We start from the raw sequence: 16,419 nt of genomic DNA on the forward strand, positions 1-16,419 counted from the left end.
CTCCAGAAAAAGAATTCTGTGGCCTCTCCTGCTTCTTTCTTTTTTTTTTCTTTTTTCTTTTTGGGTCACACCCGGCGATACACAGGGGTTATTCCTGGTTCATGCACTCAGGAATTACTCCTGGCGGTGCGCATGGGACCATATGGGATGCTGGGAATCGAACCCAGGCAGGCCGTGTGCAAGGCAAACACCTTACCCACTGTGTTATGACTCCAGCCCCTCTTCCGCTTCTTAAAGGTCAGGATCTCATCCTGGGGGCACCTTAAGCCTACATCCAAATCAGCACCCTCCTGAGGGCCCACTTCCAAACACTGTTATGTTCAGGGAAAGGTCTTCCCAATACAGGTAGGTACAAAATATTGAGAAGGGACAAAGTTTTTTTTCAGTCTGTGTATTCCACAGAATTCGGGTACTCCTCACATGCAAAATACAGTTCTTGGTTGTTCCTAGAATTTTTCTCTCTCCCTGAAATGCACTGTTAAGAGGCTTCCTAACTACTGCCTACCCCAAGTTCATACCATCAACTCCCAAAGTCTTAACTCGTTCTAGCACAAACTCTAAAGTCGAGTTTCATCTAAATACCATCCAAACAGTACTACATATGGTATCCTGCACACTGCCAGGGTTTACTCGTAAGCACAAAATCAGGAATAGGCCCTGAGCACCACTGGTGTGAGCTCCAAATCAAATAAGCAAATAAATAATCTAAATCATATACAGATGATACTTGAGATAGGATTCATCTTTAAAAAAAAATCCCTCTGCAGCTATGAGCCTCTGAAATTTAATTTAGCTGAAAATAATACTTCCAGCATATAGTAGTGTGTGTGTCTGTGTGTCTCTGTGTGTGGTAGGGGGGAGTTAGTGAGAGCTCAGTGTGCTGAGGTCCATCCTTTTGGTCCTGGAGGTCTGGGTTGGATCCCCAGCACCACATAGTACCTTCAGTACCACCAAAGCAATCCAAAAACACTAGCGGAGAGAAGGCCCCAAGAACCAGCAGATATGGCCCCACAAACCCCAAAATGCAGTGGTGAGACAGACCTAGAACAGACATTCCCATTACAAATATCATTACAAAATTAACACCCAAAAAATTCCATTACAAATTGGAAGAAAAGGGGAATGGTCCCAATCAAATCCTAAACCTTACAAGAAAACTACAATTAGTGTATCACTAAAATAGTAACAATGATCCTCTTTGCTTTGATGTTGCCTTCAGGAACTCCTGGGTCTCTCACCACTTCACCCCCACATGCATACTAGGCTAAGGCCTCCACTAGGCTAGTCAAGGATCAGTGCTTTATCAGACTCTGGATAGCCAGTATCTGCCTGTTGAATCTAAGGCGATATAGCCTAATAAACCACTAGGCAGCCTGTGATCTCTGTATCACTTCCTGGATCCTTCTTCTCCAGAACTGAAGGACTGGCATAAACACCCAGTCCAGTAGTGCACTGTCTGGTTCTCTAAGAGCTAAGGAGTCAGCCTTCTTTCCTCCTGTCCCATATCTGCCTGTGAGTTCAGAGGCAGTGCTTATGCAAGCTGGCTCCCCAGTCATAGTTAACTCCTTGTCAAATGACTGAAATGAACAAGGTTTTTACTTTTTTGCAATCCAGATATACACAGAATGTTCTGTATCTTTTGTTTTGCTTTGGGGTCATGCCCAGAGATGGTAAAGATTCCCCAAAGTGCTCAGAGAACCACGTGTTGCCTGAGATCAAACCCAGGTCTCCTGCATGCAAAGCCTGCACTCCAGCCCTCTGAGCCATTTCTCTGACTCCTTGTTCCAAGTCATTTTAGATCTGATTCCTTTTAATTTAGCAGCTTCTTCTTTTTCCTATCCCACTTGGCTATAAACAGGAGAAAGAAAACTCTTCAACACCTTTCTTAGGAAACACTCAAACACTCAACTTCATCAGTGTTGGGGATAAAATTGGGGTTGGATCAAACCAGAGTTGATTTGTACTGGGATCAGCCACACGCAAGGCAAGAACCTTAATTCCTGTTCTACCATGGCCTGGAGAGATATTCTAAGCCACTTCTACATTTTCAGGAATTTGTTATTGCATTCCCCTTTTACTTACTTCTTCTACCAAAATCTGCATTCACCTGCTCAAGCTGACAAAACAGTCCTCTAGAGATTGCTTGGTTTAACATATAGCAAGAGGGTGGGGTAGGGGCATCCTGGATCTAGGTACTGACCAGAGTTCTCTTCCTAGCTTGACAACTGGACTGTCAAATTTTCCACTGTCCTAAAAGGGGTGGTAGGGAGGGGAGAGCAAGTAGAAAAGAAGGGAGAATGGAAGAATATGAGGGAGCCCAGGAGAAGAAAAAAGGAAGGGCAAAAAAACAAGAACAATGGAGGGAGGGAGGGAGGGAGGGAGGGAGGGAGGGAGGGAGGGAGGGAGGGAGGGAGGGAGGGAGGGAGGGAAGAGAGGGAAGGGAAAGTGAGAGACTAGCTCTGATTTGATCTCTTCTTTTAAGGACACCAGCTTGTAATAGAGACTTCATCTTTTTTAAAAATCTTTTAAAAAAATAATACAAATACCTCAGGTTTTGTTTATTTTGGGGTTTGGGGCTACACTTATAGGTGCTCAGAGGCTGCTCTGGTGTTTTTTGTTTTTTTTTTTTTTGGCTTTTTGGGTCACACCCAGCGATGCTCAGGGGTTACTCCTGGCTTTGCACTCAGGAATTACTCCTGGCAGTGCTTGGGGGACCATATGGGATGCCGGGGATCGAACCCGGGTCAGCCGCGTGCAAGGCAAATGCCCTACCCGCTGTGCTATCGCTCCGGCCCCTCAGAGGCTGCTCTGGACAGTGCTCAGGGGACCATGTAGTGCTGGAAATCAAATCCAGACCTTCAAAACACATGCTTCCAGCCTGTTAAGCTGTATCTCCAGTCCCTGGCGGCCGCACTTTGATGACTTACCTTGATTTCTGCTGCTCAGTACTGTTCTAGCTTTTTTTAAAATTAATTTATTTTTTAATTAGTGAGTCACAGTGAGGGTACAGTTACAGATTCACACATTTTCGTGATTGTTTTTTCCTCATGCAATGTTCGAGAGCCCATCCCTCTACCAGTGTCCATTCTCCACCACCAATGAACCCAGTATCCCCCCCACCCCACTCCACCTCTGTGGCAGGGCATTCCAATTGAGACTCAAGTTTCTTGACCTCACCTAGCCTTAATGACCTCCTCCAAGTTCCCCACTTCCTAATTGCATAATGTTGGGGATTGTGGCATTAATATATAACTTAGGGGGGTTGGGAATAATATGATTTGGGGGGAAGGGTGTAACACAAATATTTAGTCCTTAACAGTCTCTGACAGAAAACCTGAGGAATCCCAGCAATCTGCTATTGATCCTGATAGAACACTCTGCAATTTCCTGGTCCAGTTATCTTTGATACAGCTATGTGACTGATGGGGAAGAAGAGGGGGAAAAAAAGGATATTTGTTATGGAATCACCACAGAATCACTCATATTAGTTTATTTCCCCAATAAATTCATTTCCTCCTGGACTTGCTGCTGGCCACCTTTACTTGCTCCTATCTGAGGGATGACACCAGGGGTCTGTTTCATATTAAGTATACAGCCAGGCACCCTCTTATCCTCAGCAGCTGTTTCTCTGTCCTGCTTACATAAGCAACTGTTGCTACTGATTTCCTAGTTCTAAACCAAAACTTCCTACATACATCTATCTTTCCACATCTTCCTCAGTGAAATACCACACTGGTCCTGGGTGGTGCCTGGGATCCAACTCTGGGCCTCCAACATGCAAGGCACACATTTTAGCCCTTTGAGTTATCTCCCCTGTCCCATGAAATGAGTTTTATTAATATCCTCCTTGAAAGAGGAAGCTGCAGTTGAAAGGTTAAGTGACTTACCCGAGGTGATCCAGTCCACAAGTGTCAGAGCTGTGATTCAAACACAGGCGTATGCGGCTGCGGCTGCTGCCCTGAGCTCTCCCGCCTGTCTTCACCTTCTTATGCATCATCCCTGAAGGACCCCATACTTCCCAGAAGCTGGGACACTGACTGCTCAGCGACACAACAAATAGCTCAGCCTTCTGTGAAAAGGTCTGAAACTCCGGAGGCTTCTCTTGCCTAATGCAAACCAAGGACACTTCATCTACTTTGAAAAACAGGATCCCTTGAGGAAAAGGATGGAGTCCAAGTCTATGGTACTGGCTATGAAATCTTTGCTAATTCTGTCAACTGCCTAATGTATTCAGATGGAAACCTTTCTAAAACTCTCTGATACAGACACAAACTTGTGTTTCACTTATGCTTTGTAATAAGCACTAAGGAAGGAAAGTCATATTCACAACTCTTTAGAGCAGTGGCACATTCCAAACAGCTTCGAAAAGCACCATGAAAAGGACTAACGAAACAAGTGTTTCCCTGGACCCTCCACCTAGATCAGTCAACTTCAGAGAAGGAAAGGTAGGGTCCAATCAGTATATGAGTGAAGGGCACACAGGCACTACTTACAGGGGGCAGCAGGGTTTAGGAGAGTAGCAAGGACTCAGACCACGGCTGGTCACTGAGCAAGGTGCCTGAGGGTTGCCAGACCTGAGGCTGCTCCCTTTCCACGGAGGGGTGTGCTCACTCAAACTCCTGCAGAGCCTGCAAACGGATCTGAGGCTCTCTTAAAGGGAGAGTGGGTGCTTCTTTACAAGTTAGGGCTGAGGCCAAAAAAAAAAAAAATCATCTTTTCCAGGATAGATAATAGGAGGCTCATTTCTGAGCACAGAGCCCTGAGCACTGCTGGCCATGACACAACTCTTCACCCCTGACTGCCCCTCCAAAAATTAATCTCTTTTCTTGAATATGAAAATGAAGTACTTTTAATTCTCTGTCTCTTCTTCTGCTCTCCCCTCAGCTCAATCTGGAGGACAGAGCAGGAGGGTCGTCCAGATGCTCACTGATGTTCAGCTGATGTTGGTCACAGAAGTGGTTTATACCCAATTACTGATGGCGGGGGGTGGGAAATGGCTGTCAATGCTTTTGGTTTAGGGGCCACACACTCATTGAACCACTTGGAACTCTGGAGCACTACATATGCTTAGGTCTTTGGCTCTGATCCTGACCGCCAACCTTCTATCATCAACTACACATAAATCTACATGCCATATGAATTGGTGTATCATATAAATCTATACTTTGAACAAACCTGAACTCAGAATATTCAGGATACCCTGACAAAGTCAAAATGGGAAGTAGGACACGATATAAAAACAGTGAGTGATGGTCCCTAAGAGAAGATGAAGTCATGCAATTTGCTGGTGATGGATCTGGAGCGTATCATGTAAAGTGAAGTTAGTCAGAGGGGGAGGGCCAGACACAGAATGATCTCTCACATAAAGGATATAAAGAAACTTAGTAGAAGAAAAACAAATGCTCAAAGCGAGAGAAGTGAAGAGCAGGAGAATTGGTCTTTAGTAGGAAGCCTCTGGGGGGGTATGATTAGGGGATCAAGTTGGGGAATGGTTCAGTAGGGCAATAGTGGAGGGGGGAAAGTACCTGCTGTACAGGCAGGCTGGGGGTGGGCGAGGAACTGGGGAAACTGGAGACATTAGTGGAGGGAAGTGGGCACTGGTGAAGGGTTGGAGTTCGCACACTGTATACCTGGATTAATACTGAGTAACTTTGAACTCTGGAATTCATGGTGATTCAATTTTTAAGTGATTTTATAACCAGCACGTTTTAAAATAAGGTTTTGATTTCCAAGATACAATTTACTATCCCTCTATTATCTAATATACTCTTTCATGAAATCATGGTAAGAGTATATCTAACTTGCTCAGCCCATTTTTAGCCAGAATAAGGTGAGGTTAAGAAAAGGACTAATGAGTCATGCATGAGAACAGGGCTAAAGAAACAGTACAGCAGGTAGGCACTTGCCACGCATGAGCCCAACCCAGGTTCAATCCCCGACACTAGATATGGTCCCCTGGCCCCCACCTGGAATGATCCCTGAGAAGAGTACTGCCAAGTGAGGCCTCAAAACAATCCAAAAAACGAAGTATGGAAATAGCACCCAGTAGTCTTCTCACTAATGCACAAACAAAAGCTATACATAAGAAGTCGAGTCCCTAGAGCTCGAAATGATATTCATTTGAAATACACACAAATGAAAAGGGAAATATATATTCACCTGGTCTGTAACTCAAAGTACTGGAGGGAAAACACTGTGGAAAAGACTTGGGTAAAGGGAAAATATGGTGTGCAATTGTGAACAACATATTATAGAATGCCAGAGAAAGAAAACCAACTTTAAGCACAATAAGCCCTTTACCTGGCATAAGGTAGTCAAAATACAGTTGCTGAATAAATTTTATAAGAGCATCAAGCCAGGAAACCTATATTGTGATATTAAGAACTCCAAACAACACGTTTCTTATCATACTACAACCTAAGCATCTGGTAATTCTTTGACCAAAAGAAACTAAATTTCCATAAATAGCAAAAATCAAAGGTACAACACTTGATCATAATAAAAAGAAAAAAAAACATTTTTAAAGGCACCTTAAAAGAGGTATCTCATCTAAGAGCTAAAGATGAGAACAAGACAGGAATTACAAATCATCCCATCGGGGCTAGGAACATAGCTTAACAGCTAGAGGCACAAGCTTGACTTTTGCCATATCCAAGTCAGTGCCACATGATCCCCAAGAAAGACCAGGTGTGGCCCTCAGACCCCAGAACAGTACCAGGTGCGTGGGTGAGGGGGATGTTGGCCCCCCAGAACCCAGGCAGCTCTGCATCCTTGGGCCCTCACTTTGAACTTCCAGCCTCGGTGGCCCAGTGGCAACAGGAAAGGACCCTGGGACCTCTTGGCAGTCCAACGAGCAATCCCTCATTCAAAATGGCCCTGGTAAGGGGAAAACTTTGCAAAAAAACACAACTGCACTTTGAACTGTATCTTTTTCTGACAGGCTCAGCTTTTAAAATGACAAGACAGGAGCTGAAGAGTTTGTAAAACAAATATGAGACAGTAAAATCTTTAGCTCTTCTCAGTCACTATTAGCTGAGAATTTCTAAATCAAAAAAATGCTGAAACAAGCCCACCACACACACACACACACACACACACACACACACACACACACACACACACACACACACACACAGGTTTTATAAAAACCATAGAGTCAGATGTTAAAGAGCTGAGGGATAGTAATGAGAATGCATGGCTTAGTTTTCTTTTACTGTCTTTTAAAAAAATCAAAGTAATCTTTAGCCTGGCAAGTTATTGTGCAGGGGGTGAAAACTGTCAAAAGGGTAATTAAATTCATGCTACAAACAGGCCAGATGTGCAACGAGAGGCCTGATACACAAGACATTCAATGACAGGCGTATTGGCTTGGACAGGACACAAGACCAACCAAGTCTCCAACAGACCTGGATAAGTTTCATAGTGGGAGACCTTGCAGATGATAAGATACAGAATTAGTACCTTGGGGTTAACTTGTACCATTAAGTGAAGCAAGATGAAGCAAGATACTAATACCAAACCACTATCATTTAGCATTTGTGCATGTGACAAAATTTGGGGGTGGAAATATTTTTTTAATCTTGTTTGGAGGTAGTTGAGGTAATATGGTTACAAGTGTTTATGGTCACACTTACAGTGTACAAAATGACTGCCTCTCCACCACCACAAGCGTACCCAAGACCTCTACCACTGTCCTAGAATCACTTCTAGTCCCTCCCCCTTTTTCCCTGCTCCCCATCGACTTGATAACCTCTCAGTTTTGTATTCACAATCCAAGGGGTTATTGTCATTAGATACTGTCTATTCCTCTGCTTTTTTCCTTTACATGACACGTGAAAGGTATATCTGGTACTGTTGGTACTTTTCTTCCTCTAATTTCACTTAATATGATGGCTTCAATCTAAACAAAGCTTATAAACACTTGGCATTATTTCCCTCTCAGAGACAGAATTATACTCCCCGCATGAGAAATCATGGTGCTTTCCGTTTAAAACCTTATATTATAATGAGGGCAACTGTCACTGGTACTTGGCACTGAGAGCTGTCATGAAACCCACGCTGCCAAGAGGACCTGACCTCCACACTGAGCTGAGGAAATGGGTGCTAAGAATTTGCCACACTTTCCACAAGCTAAGTGAAGAAGCTGGCACTCAAACTACATTTGTCACATCACAAAATTCACACTCTCGACATTACACACTGCTTCAACATGTAAGTTCATTAGGGAACAAGACTTAACCTCTTTTGCTTCATTCCTAAGTCCCCTATGCACTGTGGTACATTTTGGTTAATATTGTCATCATTCTTAATACTATTTCAAAATTACTTCTTATGCAAAGAAAGAAAGGCTATCATCTTTTGCTAATTACCGTCGTAAGTTGTTATTTTTTTTAAAGTAGGGCAGGGGGTGCCAAGGTGATAGCTCAAAAGACCTGAACATATTCCTTGCATACAGGAGGCCCGGTTCCATTCCTGGTAGCTCAGGAGTTCCTCAAAGCACTGCTACCTTAAGCAACTCTTTAGCAATAATCTGGGATACTAGTCCCTGAGTATCACCTAGTATAAAATATGTATTTTTTACCTCAACCATTTCCACTGGAATTTAGAAGAGATTGGCAAACAATGATCTACAAATCAAATCTAATCCTTCATTTTTCCTAAATTCCACAACCCCAGAGTGCTATTTACACTTTAAATAGTTGGGCAGGGGGGTATCAAATGAGTATTTTACAACACATATGGTTATAAAATTCAAGCTGCTGAGTTCACACAGAGTATTGGACTGGAACACAGCCAGTCATTCACTTACATATTGTCTACAGCTGCTTGTGTGAGAGAGGTGGTGCAAGGGTGGTGACAGAGACCACATACTCCCACGTCTTCACACTGCCACTCAACACACCAAAAAGCTCAGAGATGCGGTTATGACGTGAAAGCCTCTCAAATGGCACACATTTTTTGCCATACATTTACAACTTTTTATTACTAATGTATATTAATTGTGGGGAATAAAAGGGAAACTGTGATCTGTTGTGCTTTCAAGGCACAGTAGAATGTGGATTATTTTACTATGCAATTACGTCACAAAGCATAGCTTTTATTAAATGACACTTTTGTTGTGCTAAAAGTACACAATTCATGTTGGCATTACCAAACTAAGCACTCATTTCAATCTCCCCAACTCAAAGGAAAGCAATAGTCAGAACAATTAGAAAAATGAGGGAAATGAACAGCAGCTAACATCACAGTAGAATGCATTTTCACACCAAAATGAGAACAAGGGTGCAACCAAAGTGGCTCATTTGTTAACTGAGCGAAGAAAGTTATTTACTAATGACAGATTAAAGATAATTAAATTTTGTACAATTGCAGAAGTCAGAAAGCGTGTCCAAAAAAAGTGGTTTTAGACCACTGGCATAGACAATTTCTAAAGACTGAAGAACATGTGAACAGTCAACTAAGACATCAAGCAATTAAAATGACTTTTCTTGACTTTTGATGGCTGTAGAGATGTCACCCACACTGCCCAGTTGCTGTTTACTGGAGAAGTCAATGCTGAGGGCCAAAGCAATAATATAGAGAGTAGTTTGCCTCATACACAGCTGACCCAGATTCAATCTTGTCCTTACATAGAGTCCCCTGAGCACAGAGCCAGGAATAAGCTTTGAACACAGCTGGGTGTCACCCCTAAACAAACAAAAAGTAAGCCAATGATGAACTTGAATTGACTCAAGAATTAGTCTCTGACCAGAATGGCACACTAAGACAATAGAGGAGGGGAAAAGTGCATGATCTAGAGGCAGGCTAGCCGGCAAAAGGGAAACTGGGGACACTGGCTGAGGAAAATGGATACTGGTGAAGGGAGTGGTTTGGGAATACTGTATTCCTGAAACTTATAATAATGAGTAACTGCAATTCACAGTGGTTAAAAAATACGTTTTAAAAAGAATGACAGTGCTCATAAAAAAACAAAAGAATTAATCTCTGATGGTGTTCACTGAAACAACCACAAGGAGTAATTTTACTAAGAGCTTGAGAGCTGGGGAGAGAGCTCAAAGGCTGAGAGCACATACTTTGCCCGAGAGGAACTGAGTTTTACTCCCAACATCAAAGAGTCCCCAGAGAACAGCCAAGGAGCAACACCTGAGCTCCAAACCTGGAGTTTCTCCTGAAGCACTGTGGCAGGAGATGAGGAAGAAAACCAAATAAAAACCAAAACAAAAGGGATCTGACAAAACACTAATTCAGTAAAAAGTCAAGTGGAAGTGCCAAGATGTGTTGCAACAAGTGTACAAGTAGATGTGTGAAGCATAGAAAAGCACATAAACAAACTTAAAAAGCTTATGAAAATATGCTTTTGCTTAAACTCAATGGTTAGACATATCTATATACGAGCAGAGAGATGGAGAAAAATATTTCCATCTGTATTGCTGGATTTCACTCACTCAATTTTAATCAACACTTTCATTTTGTCAGAAAAAGAGACTAAATTCTTAACTTGCCTGATAACAGTTTTCGATGGCAGTGGTGAAATTTTATTAGAATCACTTAGCTCAGGACCAGGAAAATTTGTTTTCTAAATAAGAATCAAATTCACCCACTACTAACAATCACTAAATGGTACTGAATTTGTTATTGCTGCAGATTTGACAAAATTCATAATAAATGTTCACTTACAGATGTAAGACAAAACACTTACTACATAAGGCATAGTGTTAATATAATGTATAAAACATACATTATGTCAAATAACATTTCAAGGACAAAAACTGTCAAGTTGACTTACACACAACCCAAGCAGCTGAAAGTTTTAAAAAAACAGCAAGATCTCTATTTTCATACAAGTTTACAGTGAATATAATTTCAAAAATCATCTACCATTCCAATATACTTGTGGATTTCATTGCAAAGGAAACTTCATATTTCAAAATCCACTGAGGTGTACAATTGAGGAACCACCACCTAAACTTAATAGAAATGGAATAACCTGCAATGTAAATTATGCCAAAAAAGTAAATATCAAAGGTAGAATTTAATGAAATTATTCTATAGCTACCTACCAAACAATATGTAAAACTAAAACCATACAACTGAGGACTGATACATTACAGAGTACTTGAAGACATTTCAAAGATGAAACACATAAAATTGCATTATGAACCAGCAAACCACACATGAATATTTGCAGCGGATTTCAAACTTCAATTAATTATTAACCCTTCAAAATAATTCAATAATCGGTACTCATATGGGGATGAAGTGATAGCACAGCGGGTAGGGAGTTTGCCTTGCACGAGGCCAACCCGGGTTCGATTCCCAGCATCCCATTGGTCCCCTGAGCATCGCCAGGAGTAACTTCTAAGTGCAAAGCCAGGAGTGACCCCTGTGCATCACTAGGTGTGACCCAAAAAGCCAAAAGAAAAAAAAAATGGTACTCAAATTAAAAAAAAAAAAAAAAACAGTATCTGAATGCTATATTTTGCACTTTAGCAACTAGAAACCTGTGAAAATGTATTCTCTTTTTCATTATACAAGATATAAATAAACATAAATTTTGCTTTTTTTACCCACAAATCCAAAAAAGGTTTGCTAGCCCCTACTCTAGAGCAGTATAGAGGGAATGGGGGTTGGGGTGAGTATCTAAGAAGTAAAATCACAATATGCTAAAAATCACTAGTAAATAATTATCCCTTTTAAGGGACAGAGCAATATTAAAGAGGCTGAGCGCTTGCCTTTCACAGCTGACCCTGGTTTAATCCCTGACACTCCATATGGTCCCCTGAGCTCTGCCAGGAGTGATCCCTGAACACACAACCAGGAGTAAGCCCTGAGCACCACTGGGTGTGGTCCAAAAACAATAAAAAAAATAATTATACCTTCCTAAAAAAAAAAAAATTTCATACTGTGACATTATTACTGATTATAATCCTTTCTTTGGGTATGTCTATCTACAGGGCTTATAATAGGACAACAAAATATAGGTCTGTGGAGTTAGAAGGACAAGAAACTAGTTATCCTGAACAATAGCAAAGCTTTATATTCCATTTACTAGTAAATTGTCACTGTCACTGTCATCCCGTTGCTCATCGATTTGTTTGAGCGGGCAGCGGTTGGGCGTTCACCTTTCACTCAGCTGACCCGAGTTCGATTCCTCCGCCCCTCTGAGAGCCCGGAAAGCTACCGAGAGTATTTCGACCATGCGGCAGAGCCTGGCAAGCTACCAGTGCGTATTGGATATGCCAAAAACAGTAACAGTAACTAGTAAATTGTAAGAGAAAATTTATATTAAACACTACTAACCTAATAACACCACTAAAAACCTAAAACATGTTTTTAGAATAACATCAATATATTTTAACCTGAGTTTAAACATTTTTCAAGTGTATCCATTCAAGCAAATAAGTGATAAGTGAATTCTAATAATAAATTACAAATAATAAATTATAAATCTCATAAATTTATAAAAGTCTCTGAAGAAGCAGTAACCGCTTTCTAATTTAGAATTTTGCCTACTGAATCAGGAAGATAGCGCAATGGGCCGGAACACACATTGTGCACGCACGAGCCCTAGGTTTGCCTCACAGCACCATAGAGTCCCCTGCACATGCTGGGAATGAACCCCCAGTACCAAGTTCATCATCATCCCAAGCACCACTGGGAGTGATCCTCAAAACTGGATTTATCTTTGCACTCTATTCTATTTTCTCACATCATGATAGATATGATTAGGTATGAACCTTCATCTGCACGTTATCTAGTACTGCTCCTTCTGATAACAATATACTTACTTGGTTCCTTTTGGATAACATCCTTTCCTGCCTCATTTCTCAATCCACTATATCCTTGGAAAATGGACCCATGACTCATAGTTGTTGAGAAAGCAGCTTCCCACTGGATATAGTAAATGGCTCAGGGGAAGACATGTGAACCAAGGGAAGAATAAAATGTCATTCTAAGGATTTTGCGGAACTGCTGAAATGATCCGTTGCTTTTGCTAAGGTTACAAAGATGACAGAAATCTGAAGCTGCTGGGTGCCAGTTTCCCTGCTAATGAAAACAAGTTAGAAGGCAAAAGACATAGAGAAAAAGTTTAAAAAAAAAAAAAAACTATACAATCATTTAGAATGGATTTAAGCCTTTTCTAGACAGGGTCTTTGAACTATGTTTTATCTCCAAATATTTCTATTATTTATGAATCCTGGTATTTCACACACTATTCATGGGTTTGGTGTCTTTTACTCTGCCTTGTCTTGAGTATTTTAGTAAGCAGAGCACCATTAATATCATTTCAGAGAATCCCTTAAAGCACCAAGCACAATGATAAAAACATTCTATCACAGATCAATTAATGCTCTCCACTGAAATAATTTTAAGTTTATTCACTTAAAATTGCATTAATGCTTCATTTTTATGGAAATAATAGCAATGTTCCATTTAAAAATTATGAAATGGTTTATCTCCCTTGGTTTATTTACTCACGAAATTGTTTAGAATAATGAAAAAAAAATTAACTTTCATTTAAAATAGTTTAGACATCTTCCTTGTCTGTTCTCTTCACAACTGGGTTCCAAGAAAGCGAAATAAAAACAAAAACAAATCCTCCTTACTTCCACTTCTCACATATATTAAACTATGACTAAATTTTTAACAATCCTATCTGAAATTAGTGAGTGCCATCATTTACCCGTGATTAGAGGAAAGGGGAAAGAGCATGTTTAAAAAAACTACCTTTATTTTTATTTCTTTTTCAGTTACATACTTTTAAACAGGGATGTTTCATTATTCAGACATTCAGGCAATGTTGACTTCATTAGTGTTGACAGAAAAGAAGCATAAAAATGCAAAACATTGTTGGCTTAACCTGAACATACCTGCATTACCTATTATTGACCAGTTTGTGTTGCCAATAGACTTATTCCTTGGCATTAAAATGGAGCACTTAAAAATATTGCTAAAAAGCAAATGTCTACACACTGGTCTTTGCAGCAAATAAGGGTATTTATACTTTTAAAATATTTTAAGTCCATAATTGAATTAATATACACACCTTCTTATGTATAAGGAGTTCAGATCATATAAACACTGTACAGTCCAAAAACCCTACTGAGAATAAAACTAAATCGGCTTATGATAAGAAATACAGATATCGCATGTATTTACAAATATCATAGACACACAAATTTGGTCAAATACTGTAAAGAAAGAAGTGGTTTCACATTATAATGGCCAAAACATCCATCTACCTTGCTCAAAGCAAACAAAAATAAAAACTCAGTATGTGACTCCTGTAGTTTAAGACATTATGACAGTATACAAATAGAATGAAACTGCTGACCAAATTATACAGCAAATGTTTTCTAGGCTAAGTGTAGGTCATTAAAATCAAGAACTTAAAAAGGTAATTCATAGGATTCAGAGCAACAATGGAAAACAATGTCTTGATTAGCAATATTTGTATGGGTGCCTAATTCATCAAAAACAATGAAACTTTTGGCTAATAAGAAAAATAAGTTACAAAGTACAATTAAATCCCTGTAGATGAAATAATGAAGTCAAAAAATGTAGATTTAATTATACATTTTAAATGTTACCTTGAGACAATAAAAATAAATAAGCCTGCCTAGGGGCAGGCACTGAAAGATAAAGGGGCTGTGTGGAAGGCCTTAAGTTACAAGTTTACAAATGAAAGGTGACTATGAGACCATCTTTCTAGCCAGTCATTTTGTTTTAACTCTTCTGGAAGATTCTGGCTAGTCTAATGTGGCAAAAGCACACCTGTGTCTGTATGGCTTAAAACAAAGCATACTTGAAAAGTGGAATGGGTTTCTTTTTTCTTTTTTTTTTCTTTTTATTTTTTACAAAACCGTTACTTGTTCATATACAGGCACTTCAAAAGACTATGGAGGCAAAGCACCTGACCCATTCTCTCCAAGATAATTTTCAATCATCAAAATTATGCTAAAAAGTAGAAAAATTCCAGAGAACCAGCAAAGTTGAATACAAGAGACTATTGTGCAGAGGGCAATAGAGTGACCCAGTTTTTATTGCTGGGGTGGGGGTGGGGGTCTATTTTTTTTTTTTATCAAAGAGCAAATCATTAATAAACAGACACCATTGCATGGCACATCCAAAGTTTTCTGCTGAGGAAAGTATGTAATCATTCTGCAGTAGGTTTCTGGGGGATCTCCTTAGACTTAACTTATACATTGCAATGAGATTCACATTTATTTCTTCTCCTTAGTGTATTGTTTTTAAAAACTCCAACATATCTCAATTTCTCAAAGTATTCATTTCTTGCTGTCTAACATACATTATTATCTGGAAGCATAAAGTTACATTATACAAATATTTTGCATTTTTAAAAATAAGCGCTTTTGCCACTTCGGCAACACTGTACTTCACATAGTGGTGCAACAAAAGCAGAGCTCACTAGCTACCACACTACATGTGATTGGTTTTACCACCTACCATCTGCCGAACCCATAGAACTTTGTCCTAAGTACCTCTGGGCAGTGACTGTACCATGATTTCACAGAGATAATGTTAATATGACTCATGAATAGCAGTACCATCAGTAATACTGAAATCAATGCAGATGTCACAGTCAGATAGAAGCTTCTCAACGAATAACCTCTTAAATGTTTGGGCAACTCATGTTTTCTCTGATGTGTTACCCCCCACTGAGGAGAAAACTCCTCTTTGATTATGCTCTTGCTGAAGTTATAAAAGAACCAGATTAGGTATAGAACTGGTTGACACAACGTTATTGTACTGCTTTCTACAACAGAAGGAGAGCTTCTGAAAAATGTTTTCTAAACTGTATTCATCAATACCACCTCATTGGTCCGTTCCATTTACTGATGGGCAAAGCACTCACGTTTTGACAAAACTTTAAAGCTTCCATGAAAGTTAAATTAAGGGGTGGGGGGAATGAATGTAAGACAACCACAAAATGAAGTATGAAAGTATGATATTTTTGTTTCTGAGTGAGTCCTTGAAAATACATGTGGTCACTACAGAGATGATATTAATCACAAGACAGCAGATGAACACGTAAGAAACTCCCCATGGTCTGTCTGTGTCCAGAGTCATTTGTGGCGCTGTATGGTTTTCCTTTTCCTTCGTTTGAAAAAACAGCAGCACCTGCAGATGGAGAAAAGTATTATTTTTACATAAAAGTAGAAAACTCACAAAGTAAGGTTGAATCTATCACAGTTATTTAAATGATCATAAAAAGCAACAGGCTAGAGTGCAAGAAAAAGCAGACATGCCAAGGAAGCGCATATATTAGTGAAACTATAGCAGAGTGCTAACTACTGTTTTATAATGTGCCTCCTGGGAATAGAAAGGCATTCTATCAACATTAAAGAAAAACAAAGCTACTAAACCGAAAAGGTTTCTTGCACCAAGACTCAGAAG

At 40.0% G+C, this 16,419-nt stretch overlaps 1 protein-coding gene across 5 annotated transcripts in view; it reads right to left on the reverse strand.

The window, feature by feature from the left end:
- Positions 1-13,714: 13,714 nt before the first annotated feature.
- CSNK1G3 (casein kinase 1 gamma 3) overlaps positions 13,715-16,419 on the reverse strand; it is a 115,446-nt gene continuing 112,741 nt past the window's right edge. For all 5 annotated transcript variants that reach the window (XM_055141941.1, XM_055141938.1, XM_055141940.1 and 2 more), the window contains one exon: positions 13,715-16,143. In XM_055141941.1, the coding sequence (XP_054997916.1) occupies positions 16,089-16,143 (55 nt within the window). In that variant the 3' untranslated portion in view covers positions 13,715-16,088. The remainder of the gene's footprint in view (positions 16,144-16,419) is intronic.

This window comes from Sorex araneus, chromosome 6 (genome assembly GCF_027595985.1).
Source record: "Sorex araneus isolate mSorAra2 chromosome 6, mSorAra2.pri, whole genome shotgun sequence".
Taxonomy (NCBI): Eukaryota; Metazoa; Chordata; class Mammalia; order Eulipotyphla; family Soricidae; genus Sorex; species Sorex araneus.